Source organism: Vicugna pacos, chromosome 12, assembly GCF_048564905.1.
Source record: "Vicugna pacos chromosome 12, VicPac4, whole genome shotgun sequence".
Classification (NCBI taxonomy): domain Eukaryota; kingdom Metazoa; phylum Chordata; class Mammalia; order Artiodactyla; family Camelidae; genus Vicugna; species Vicugna pacos.
The window spans coordinates 10,644,897-10,656,503 of NC_132998.1; the positions used below are offsets into that span (position 1 = coordinate 10,644,897).

The 11,607-nt window shown below is 54.8% G+C and overlaps 1 protein-coding gene across 1 annotated transcript; it reads left to right on the forward strand.

The window, feature by feature from the left end:
- Nucleotides 1–1,719: 1,719 nt before the first annotated feature.
- LOC102533318 (keratin, type II cytoskeletal 71) lies at nucleotides 1,720–10,564 on the forward strand. The gene is made up of 9 exons (XM_006203015.4): nucleotides 1,720–2,248; nucleotides 4,634–4,848; nucleotides 5,320–5,380; nucleotides 5,891–5,986; nucleotides 6,343–6,507; nucleotides 6,703–6,828; nucleotides 8,017–8,237; nucleotides 8,898–8,932; nucleotides 9,741–10,564. The coding sequence occupies exons 1-9, from the start codon at nucleotides 1,802–1,804 to the stop codon at nucleotides 9,950–9,952; spliced, it is 1,578 nt and encodes a 525-aa protein (XP_006203077.1). The 5' UTR covers nucleotides 1,720–1,801; the 3' UTR covers nucleotides 9,953–10,564.
- The last annotated feature ends 1,043 nt before the right edge of the window (nucleotides 10,565–11,607 follow it).

Genomic DNA, 11,607 nt, shown 5'->3' on the forward strand with positions numbered 1-11,607 from the left:
GATCTGGGACCCTTCCACTCCCCCCACAAAGGAAGCTGAGATGACATGTGACGTAGCCTTCAGAGGAAGCTCGTGGGAGCTGCCCACAGAGGCACATGCCAAGAACACACTAGGGGCTGAGGGAGATGGGAGAGTAAGATCAGGGAAATGATGACCTGGGAAGACCTCCGGGAAGAGAGCAGGACAGGGGAGCAGCAGAGCAAGAAGGAGACAGGGAGGATGGATGGAAGATGGAGAGGAGGGATGAGGCTGGATGGAGACAGGAGAGGGGAGAGAGAGAAGTGAGGGAAAGAAATGCTGGTGAACCAAGAAGACAAAACAGCAGGGGGAAGGCTGGGGAGGAGCGCAGAGGAAGGGATTCCAGGTTAACCCCCTAAACAAAGTGAGAGAGGACACACCAGCCTGGCCCCAGATTCCCCTCTGTCCTGTGGTCACACTCAACCCACCCACAGGGCCCCAGGAGAGATCCCTGGGCAATGGCAGTGTCTAGGAGGAGAGCTGGCCGTGGGCAGAACAGGGGCCACAGCAGCAGCGACAATCATCGGAGAGCACTGGGGTCCACTGCGGGAGCCAGTGACCCAGCAGGGAGGGGACAGCAGGCAGTCTGGGAAGGGATCGCAGGACTGTTTGGAGCAGGAGGCACCGTGCTCACCGGGCCACCCTTCTTGGCCAGACCTGCACTCCTGGGGAGGCCCCAGCCCGCCTGCATTCTTGGCTTGCCTGGGTCCACAGGGATGTGATGAGTCCAGTCTCACCTTCTAAAGACACAGCTTTATTCAAACTCTAAACAGGTAATTCCTGTCCTCAAGTTGCTCCTGGTCTTATTAGCAAACACACCTTGGAGAAAAGACAGAAAGGATGACATGGACCCCCTAGGCGGCTTCGCCTGAAACCCCAGGCCCTGGATGAGCCCCTCCTCCCAGTTGACTTCAGGGAATTTCTCAGCTACCTGTCCAACTCCGTCCTCCTCTTCTCTTCTTCATTCTGTCCAGTGCTCGCAAGGCTGGATGTCGCGTGTCCCTTGAATAGCCTCTGGCCTGCCTTAGAATGGGAATTGGGAAGAGGTAAAGTTCGGCAATCCCACTTCCTGGAGAACTTGCAGAAGCACCAAGGTTCCCTGTGTCCTCAGCTGGCTCTGGCCTGGGATGCTCATGACCCAGGGAGAGAGAGGGCCACTCCATCCCTAATAGCCACCCCGAGAGGGCTGCTGTCCTCTGTGGGTTAGGAGAAGAGGCCAGCAGTGGGGTGTCTCCAGGAGGCCTGGGGGAGGGGTGAGCAGCTGAATGAACGGCCCTTCTCCAGGAGACAGGAGGACACAGCTGTGGTTGCAGCCCTCACATACTCTACCCAGCAGCCGGCCCTGTCCAGGGCAGTTCTTCCTCTCCTGGACCCCCAAGAGGAAGCCCACAACCGAGAGAAGTTTCATCAGGAGAGGGATGGTGACGAGCCAGTGACATCCCCCTGGAGAGGCTGGGGCCTGGGGCAAATTACCCTGTAACAGCAGGTTAATTAATTAGATAAGACCCAAATTACATGAGCAAGGCTTGCAAGGCCAGCAATTTGAAGGTTTCGTGTTGTCTCAGAGGTGGGGAGGCTTGATCTCTGGCTCAGCACAGAGAAAATGACTTCTTGCTCCCAGGCAAGCCAAACCCACGAATTAAGCTCTTGACTGGCCAGCCACGAGCCCCAGTGCCCAGCACATATAAAGGAGGGCACCTGCCAGTCCTCACTGCAACCTGCAGAACCGTGTGGGAGTTTGCCTTCGTCCCTCCTGCGTCTGAGCTCCGTCTCCACTGGAAGCATGAGCCGCCAATTCACCTGCAAGTCGGGAGCTGCTGCCAAGGGGGGCTTCAGTGGCTGCTCGGCTGTGCTCTCGGGGGGCAGCTCGTCCTCCTACAGGGTAGGGGGCAAAGGGCTCAGCGGGGGCTTCGGAAGCCGGAGCCTGTACAACCTGGGCGGCGTCCGGAGCATCACCCTCAACCTGGCCAGCGGCAGCGGGAAGAGCGGAGGGTATGGATTTGGCCGGGGCCGGGCCAGCGGCTTTGCTGGCAGCATGTTTGGCAGTGTGGCCCTGGGACCTGTGTGCCCGACTGTGTGCCCGCCTGGAGGCATCCACCAGGTCACCGTCAACGAGAGCCTCCTGGCCCCGCTCAACGTGGAGCTGGACCCCGAGATCCAGAAAGTGCGGGCGCAGGAGCGGGAGCAGATCAAGGCTCTGAACAACAAGTTCGCCTCCTTCATCGATAAGGTGGGTCTGCTAGGACCTGGGGGAACTGTGGACAGCCCTTCTCTTTTCTTCTTGAACACAAACTTTTGTTGCAGCAGAAGGGATTGGGTTAGAAATGAGGAGGCACTTACGGTGGACAAGGCAGATACTTCCTATCCTCAGAGTGACTTATGCAAGATTCCCTGTGTAGTCTTTCTTGTGAGAAGACAGAGGTAGGTCAGTTTCTACTGGCAGGAGCTCCAAAGAGAAGGCCCCTGCTTCTTACCCTTGAGGGCTGGCTTGCCGCCATAGCTAAGCTGGGGCCCATGCAGGCTGGCTACAGAAAAAGCCAGCCATGGGGATCTGTTCCAGAGTGACCAGGGACGCTGTCCTCCTCCCGTATGTTGCAGGCTGATCTCGTCCACTTGTCATTTGACTGCTGGATTGGAAGCATCAGTGTATGGTCTTCATGGGTGGCTTGGCCACTGGCATTAGTTTTGTTCAGCTAAGGACTCCCACAAGAGGCAGAACAGTGTGATGGAGAAGAGGACTCCACAGTGCCCCAAAGTCAGACCTGCCTTTGACCGTGGCCCCATCACTTATCAGCTGTGTGACTCTGGTAGCTAAGCTGGCCACATACCAAGCTGTGTGACTGTGGGGAGAGGCATTCATCCCGTCTGTGCCCATGTTTCCTCATGTCTACAGTGGAGATAATAATCTACCTCTTGGGGTCATTGTCAGGTTCATGAAAGAAAATGTGTATGAAGATCTTGGCACAACACCTGACACATGCTAAGTACTCCTCAGACGGCAGTCATTGTGATTATCATTTCTATCTCTGAGAGCTAGGGGAGGGGTGTTGAGAAGGAGAGGAATCAAAGGTCTGGAAGAGGTCTCACAGGCGCTTGACTTTCGGTGATAAAAAATAATTGCTCCCATTTTGCGGGTCAGCAAAAGAGTGGAGGTAATGCCGTGCCCAAGGTCATCTCGTAGGGAAGGGCAGGTGAGGCTGGACACTCAGCCTCCTGCTTCCAGACCCAGTACTGGGGACTGGAGGGCTACGCTGATTACATGACAGTCAGGCACCAAGAATGGGTCAGCCCAGGACATGGCTTATTGAGATGGTCAGTGGCGGTCAGACCCCCGCCCCCCCAGCTCCAGACTCCTGCTCAGAGGATTCCCTGATGGCCCTGAATGGTCTCTGTAGCCTCTTACCTCTAAGCTTTTTCACATCTAGAAGAGCACAGTGTTCTGAGGTTTGGAGTCTGGGAGGACAGGAGAGAACTGACCTTTGGCTGGGCTGGTCCAATCTCATTAAGAAGTAAAGTCTGGAGACATGGAAAGAAAGACAAACAAGAAGACAGTTACTTCTGTGGAAACGGTGGTCTGCCTTGGGTGGGGGGAAGCAGGCTCAAAGGCCTGGAGAGTTCCCAAATAATTTTAGTCTCTAGAGGAGGACAATCCCATAAACCGAGGCAGCCAGAGAAGATGGGTGCATCCTGTCTGCATCTGGATGTGGAGTCCGAATGTGTACTGCGGTGTCCTGGGTGCAGGGTTTTCTCTGTGGTCAGTGCTAAGTCTCATGGACAGACATGGAAAAACTCAGGACTGGTTAAACCAAACCTGGTTGGTCTCCTGGAGACAGGCTGTTTGGTGGCCAATCCCATCACAACACTGAATCCCAGACAGTTTTCCAATGTCCTGTGTTTTAACTTTAAGGAAAACAACCTTATTTAACCAGTAGCTGTGCTCATGTAGGATTAAGGGAAATCACGTTTTTTAAATTGCCACCCCTGCAATCAAAGATCTACCTTCTCTAGTGAGTTTCCTGGCCCAGTGAGGCCACATAGCATGGGGAGGTCTGTCCGTCCATCTTGCTCCGTGTGATATGCTTGCTCTAGGGAAGATGGTTCTGAGGAGCAGGACTAGGAAAGAAGGAAGAGGCCATAGCAAAGATGGAGTTGGGGCCCGATGCCGGAATTTAGGATACTCAGAAGCTCGTGAACTGTTGAGCCTGGCTGAGCTTGAGATGATATAAAATGAAGAGCAGATTCCCTTCTTCAGAATGGTCAGCCTTTCCAAAGATGGACCCAGCCCGACTCTGCCCTGGCATTTTCAGGCCCACTCCTGACCTGGGCTGGTTTGGTCATGGTGGGTTCCAAGTGACCAGTTGCATGGGTGATGGAGATACATGTCTGGGTTTAGTTCTGATCTCCACCACTTATTAAACCGTTGGACCTTGGAAAGAGGCTCAACTCTCTGCCTCAGTTTCCTTCCCATGAAGCAGGATTAATGATTCACCCACCTCAGGTGGTTGTTGTGAGGGGTAAAGGAGAAGACATGGGGAGAGCTATTTGTCCAGCCCCCAGGGAGTGACAGGTGTGACTGTTTCCGTGGGGCTCAGCACTGATGGGTGTTGGGTTCCAGGTGCGGTTCCTGGAGCAGCAGAACCAGGTGCTGGAGACCAAGTGGGAGCTGCTGCAGCAGCTGGACCTGAACAACTGCAAGAACAACCTGGAGCCCATCCTCGAGAGCTACATTGGCAACCTGCGGAAGCAGCTGGAGGTGCTGTCCGGGGACAGGGTGAGGCTGGACTCGGAGCTGAGGAACGTGCGGGACGTGGTGGAGGACTACAAGAAGAGGTGAGCGGGGACCCCCTGTAACTGCATGACTGCCCAATGCCTCTGAGCTCATCCCACAGGAGTGGGCCCCTTGGGGCACCAGAAGCTCCCCCAGTTTAAAGTTTTTGGAGGTGGGGGCAGTGTTCCTCATACCAAGCAGAATCATCACCCCCCCCCAACACTGGAACTTGCTTCCTGCTCCTACAGCCTGGCACTTGGGACAAATGTGAGATTTCCCACAGGACATTTGCACCACATGCTCCTTCCTCATTTTTGAGGCTGGATCTTTCACAGTCTCCTTCCAAATTTGATGATCACATCCCTTCCTCCTGGAAGTCTCCCTTGCCTGGTTGGCCCCACTGGCCTTGGACTCTGCAGCCCCTCAGCACCTGCGCCCTCTGACAGACACACTGCCCTTGCTCAGGGTCTTCCTGGGCAAACGAGGGTTCCCAGTGAGACGAATTAACCGATTGAGTCCCAATATTCCCACAGGTACGAGGAAGAAATCAACAGGCGGACGGCTGCAGAGAACGAGTTTGTGCTGCTCAAGAAGGTGAGGGGTGGGCAGGCCCTGGTCTGGGGCTGGTCCAGGACCAGGAGGAGCTGAGCCTGCTGGCATGCTCTCCTCTCAAAGAAGGTGACCTGATCCAGAAATAGAAAAGGAAGGCAGGGGAAAACCACAATGTAGGACTATCCAGGGAAGGGACTAAAACAGCAGAGAGGATAAAGGCATCCTTGAGAATTTAATGAGGATGGGGTTGACTGCAGTGAGGAACAACAGAGGACGACACACGGGCTCCCTCTGCAGCCTTGGGGCCTTGCTTGGAAGTCACAGGGGTGACTGACAGCTTCCCTTCCTTAGAGGAGGACCCATCCCTGCTGTGGAGGGAGCCCATTCTTAGGATGGGGCAGGGCTGGGGCTTTTGCTCTGTCCTCCCCTTTTCCATGAGCTTCCCAAAGAGAAGAGGTGGCTATTTCCCCATGCAGGGGACCCAGGCTGGGGTGCATGTTGCCTTCTTGGCTGCACCAGCATTGATCTGGGGATGTCTGGGGCATCTTTCAGGATGTGGATGCGGCTTATGCCAATAAGGTGGAGCTGCAGGCCAAGGTGGACTCCATGGACCAGGAGATCAAGTTCTTCAAGTGTCTCTATGAAGCCGTAAGTCTGTCCCTCCACCCATCCCTCTGAGGGTGGTCAGTGGGGAAAATTCTATTCTGGGGTTGGGAGGGGCACCCGGGACCTCAGGGAGGCTTACCTGCTCAGCTCTTCATCTCCATTTCGACCCTGAGAGGCTCTTCATCTCCACCCTCTGGGTGAGAAGGAAATGGCCCAGGTCCTGGCTTCATGGTGATGGAAATCTGTCTGGGGCCCAGAAGGAACTGACTTTGCCCAGGGAGCAACAGCCTTGGTTTGGAGCCTCTAAACTGGCACCACCAGGATTTGCTCACCTTGCTTGGGGGAGGTTGCAGGCCTCTGACAGTCAAGTCCCAAGACCGTCCCTGTTTCCCCTGTAGGAGATCGCTCAGATCCAGTCCCACATCAGCGACATGTCTGTCATCCTGTCCATGGACAACAACCGGGACCTGAACCTGGACAGCATCATTGATGAGGTCCGTGCCCAGTATGAGGAAATCGCCCTCAAGAGCAAGGCCGAGGCCGAGGCGCTGTACCAGACCAAGGTGAGCTGGACTAAAGGCCTGCCAGGAAGGGTGGCGACCTCAGCTGGCATGAGGGATGGTGCTGATCGTTCCCAGAGTGGAGGCAGTGTCCAGTTACATGTCCAGCATGGCCTGCCCGCATGGCATCACCAGCCGCGAGCCACCATGCACGCCCACCACATGGGACCCATCCATGACTGCGCTTTGGGTCTCCAGTTCCAGGAGCTGCAGCTGGCGGCTGGCCGGCATGGGGATGACCTCAAAAACACCAAGAACGAGATCTCGGAGCTCACTCGGCTCATCCAGAGGATCCGCTCAGAGATTGAGAATGTGAAGAAGCAGGTGAGGTGACCAATTGCCTGTGGCCTCGGGCAGGCAGGCACAAGTGGAGAGGGGAGGAGCGGGCTGAGGACGCCAGCCTCCCAGATCTCTGCCGATGAGAGGAAAGGAGCCAAAGGGGTCACTGCATCAAACCCTTACAGCAAGGGTCCCTGGGGCACCTCATCTGCTGTTCACCCCAAGGATCTCTGCTTTGAAGCCCCCTCCCCCAGAAAGCCTTCTCTCATCACCCAGAGTGAGCTAGGACCACATCGCTCTGCCCTTCCTGACCCGATCAATGTGCTCTCCCAGCACCCATGCCTCCCCTGCACTTGTCACGCTTCTATAACTGCCCAGCACCTGTCTTTCCTTCTTCTGCTGGACTGGAGGGAGGCAGGGAGCTGGCTGATTTTCTCCCATTGTTTTCACAGCATCTAGTACAGGGCCTAGCACATACTAGCTGCTTAATAAACATTTTCTGATTAAATTGTTACAGAGAAGGAAACTGAGGCTCAGAGAGGTTGAGTGGGTTGCACAGCAATAAGTGGCAGAGTGTGATCTGAACCAAGGTCTCTTAGCTCCCAGTCCAGTGCTTTTTCCACTCTCCCATGGGTTTTAACTCTCCATAGCTCTGGGACCTTGGGCAAGTTACTTGTCCCTACTGCATTGGGTGTTGTTAGGACTGGATGAGCTAAGGTATATAAAGGGCATGTGTAGGGCTGAGCACAGTGTCAGGTGTATGGTAAGCACTTGGGAAATAATAGTTGGTCCTAGAGAATTGCCTTCCCGGTGCCCTTGTCTATGGTCCCATGCATCGGGGCAGTCACTGCTGTGCCTGCGACACTGTATCCCAGTGATCTCTCCTCCTGGGCTTTAAACAGCTCAAGAGCAGAAGGTCAAGTTTACTTTTCCTCATTTTGTGTCCTTAGCACAAGGTGGCCAGGTAAATGAATTTGTAATGAACTAAAGTGGTGCTAAGCTGGCCATCATCTCAGGAGGGCAGAATGCACTATTGTTCATCACCACCAATGTCCAAACCCAAGGGAGTGGAGATAAAGCTAAGGAAGGGGCTCCAATCTAGAAGAGGATCATGGGGTCAGAAGGGTGGAGGTGGGCATCTCTGCCCCAGAATTTCAAAGAATGAGTAGGATTTGGATGTGCATGACTCCAATGAGCCCTTCCAGGTTCCAACTTCTCCAATTCCCCATTTAGGCTTCCAATCTGGAGACGGCCATTGCTGATGCCGAGCAGCGGGGGGACAATGCCCTGAAGGACGCCCGGGCCAAGCTGGATGAGCTGGAGGCTGCCCTGCACCAGGGCAAGGAGGAGCTGGCTCGGATGCTGCGCGAGTACCAGGAGCTCATGAGCCTGAAGCTGGCCCTGGACATGGAGATCGCCACCTACCGCAAGCTGCTGGAGAGCGAGGAGTGCCGGTGAGGGGGGAAGCTCTGGCAGGAAGGCTCCAAGGGTTTGGGAAGGATCAAAACTCATCAGAAAAGATGAGTTTTAGGGAAGAGAATGAGTAATGATGCTAGAAATAATAACAGTAATCAATAATACCTACCCAGACATGAGAGCTTACTTCATACCAGGCAGTGTGCTATGTGGATTGGCTCATTTATTCCTCATGACTTCCCTGTGTGGACCTGGGCACATTCCCACCCTCCACTCCTCCATCTCTCCCCGCCCCAGAAAAACCCATTACTATATTAGGCCTTTTTGTCCTACCTTCCTTACCTGTCTGGATACAAGATGAGCTTGTCAGAGATGTCCCAGAGAAGCCACTCCAACTCCCCAATGTTCTAGGAAGAAGGAAGGGCTCAGTGGCTGGGCCTGACCCTTGGGAGGTGTACATGCCACCCCCACATGTGCTCCTAGGAGAACAACTGTTTTATTTCAATTATTGCCTGGTTACCCCAAAGGTTCAGGGGGCCCTACAGTTTCTCAGGCTCTGCTTGTGCCAAAGAAGCCCTGGAATTTTCATGGCTTCCCACTGAGTTCAGAAACCCACATTAGGCTGGTGGGGGCACTCGCTTTGAGGTTAATAGACTGTGGGTTGGATAACTGCTCTTATTTTATTTCTCCCCTAACAGGATGTCAGGAGAATTTCCCTCCCCCGTCAGCATCTGTAAGTACTTGTACACTTGGACCTAAAACTGTAGAATCTGTGGACCGTAGAGGGCCTTAGTTACACCTTGTGTGTGTAGATGAGCAATCTAAGGACCAGAGAGGGAAAAACTTTGCCTGAGATCACACAGCCAGATGGCAGAGGCATGGCCAGCAATCAGGCCTTCTGATTCTCAACCCAGGGCTCCTTCCCCCTTATGACTCGGTCTCCCTGTTTCCAGGGGATGGCGGCTACAAGGATATTATCATGGGGATGGGAAATCAAAGGACATGGTGCAAGAAAATGAGCATGGGTGTGTGTGAGGCTTGGGAAGCCAGACCTGTGATCAGACCTGGGCTGGGGAATTAGTGAATGGGGTACCTCGGAGGTCAAGTTGACAGTGTTAGCTCTCTGGGTATCTCAGCAAGGCTAAGAATTCAATCAGAGCTTCTGAAAGATGCCATCTGTAGAACGGCTGGCAGGACGGAGAGGTCGGAGGGTGGGAAGTTTAGGAAAAGAAAGGCTAATAGAAGAGGAAGGAGTGTCCAGCATGACAGGCAGGTCTATCGGTACCTAAACCAAAGAGATGGACTTCTGCGAGTTAAGAATGAGCTAGATTGGGTACAAGCTGGGCAAGGCAAGGGCAGGGCATGGGGGAAGCTGTCTCTGAGATATTTTTCCCAATGCGGAGAGGCTTGGCTATGACCAGATCCCCCATCCAATCCATTGTTCCAAGAAGAGCCCCATCTTTCCAAGGGGCAAGGTGGCCTCATCTGGCCCTGCCTCCCGCTCTGCCTGTGGGGAGCTGACCCTGCTCTCTCCCCTGCAGCCATCATCAGCAGCACCAGCGGCAGCGCTGGCTATGGCTACCGGCCCAGCTCGGTCAGCGGAGGCTACGTGGCCAACAGCAGCAGCTGCATCTCCGGAGTGTGCAGTGTCCGCGGTGGGGAGGGCCGGAGCCGGAGCAGCACCAGCGACTCCAAGGATGCCCTGGGGAAGGGCTCCAGCCTGAGCGCCCCCTCCAAGAAGGCCAGTCGGTAGAGAGGGCTGCCCCATGCCCCTCCGCCGTCCCTGTGTCCCGCATCTGGCTCCCCCAGCCACTGTCAGCCCTACCCCAACCCTGCCAGCCCTGCTCTTGTACCTCTGGTGCTGGACTTGGCCACCTACTCCTCCCAACCTGTGTCTTCCCCAGCCTGGATGGTGTGGACGACTAAGCTTGGTGAAATTCCTCTCTGCACCAGCTGGTGTTTGCCTCCTTGGCTGTGGTCCCCCAGCCATGCCACCAGCGCAGCCCCTGGTTCCCAGCCTTCTGTCCTCTGCACAGCTTCTGGCTCAGTTGCTAATTACTCTGTCTGGCTCCATGGATCTCAGACTGAGACCCCCTTTCACACTGGGGCCTTTGTCCCAGCTCCTGCCCCATGAGGGGAGCTGGTTCTGTGTTCAGGAAAAAGAGGGCTGGAGGGTAAATGACCAGGCGAGGCCATCCCCACCCCACCCTGGCTGTCTCGCGGCTCATTCTGAGTGGACCAAGTGCAACCCAGGGTCTCTTTCTCCCCTCTCCTGCATCCACAAGCAGAGAAGAGGAGGCCCGTTCCTTTCTCCTTTCTTCTTAAAGGCCCTCCCACTGCATCCTCAATAAACAGCAGAGTCTGATGGCTTGGTCTCTGAGTAATCAAGGTGTGCACGTGTACCTCAGTTCACCTGCTCACATGAACAAGTGTCACACAGCCACCCGGACACACACAGAACAGCGCTGCGTGTCGCCTGTACACCCCATGTTTCAAGGGTAATCTTCTCTGTAAAGCAGAAAAAGAAGCTTTCAGAGCACACACGGCGGAGGGGCTGTGAGTACCATCGGGGCTGCAGGGAGATGAAGTGTGGAGCAGAGTTTGAGAAGAGGGATGGAGAAAGGGTGGGGAGAGAGGAACGGAAAAGCACGGAGAGGTGTGTGTGAGGTCTGGTTTGTGGCTTTCAACAGAAGTGTTACCTGTGTCCACTGGCAGAAGGGGTCCTGCTCCCAACAGGAACCCTGGCCTCTTTATAAGAACTGGATCTTTCCTAGAGGAAAGGTAGGGGCTTGATGGACAGGTGTCTGCATTTATTCCACTTGCTCCTCACTTTCAGAGACCTGGCCTCCCGGGGGGTCACCCAGGACAGGTGGAGCTATGGGGGGCCCCATGCACTGGACCCTTCTGCTAGAAAATCTAAGGGAACAACTTCTTGGAACCTGAAGCTAGACTGAGGAGGAGTGAGTTGGGGGTGGGGCGGGCTGTGAAATTTAGTGATGATGCAGTTAGCCAGTCCTGCCCTGTGGTGAGGAGAGGTGTGAGGACAGATGGACAGATTCCCCAGCGACCAGTGTGAGCCAGCAAACCTCAGCCAGGGAGTCCTTGGAGGCCCGAGGGGTTTCTAGCAATGGAGGTGGAGGGGCAGCCACTATGTTACATGAATCTACGTGGTCATTGGATTGTGGTTGCCAAGAGCAGTGGTTCTTTACATCAGTTGAAAAATAACCTGGAAACTTCAAAACATACTGATACCTGAGCCTCTCCTCCAAGCTGATTAAGTCAGGCTACTGGGTGGGGCCCACGTTTCATTGGTATCTTTTGAAGGCTAGTGAAGGAATTCTAAGGAGCCACTGGCCTAGGGTGTGGATCCAGGATCCAGAGGGGAGGAAGGGCTGATGGATTAGTAAT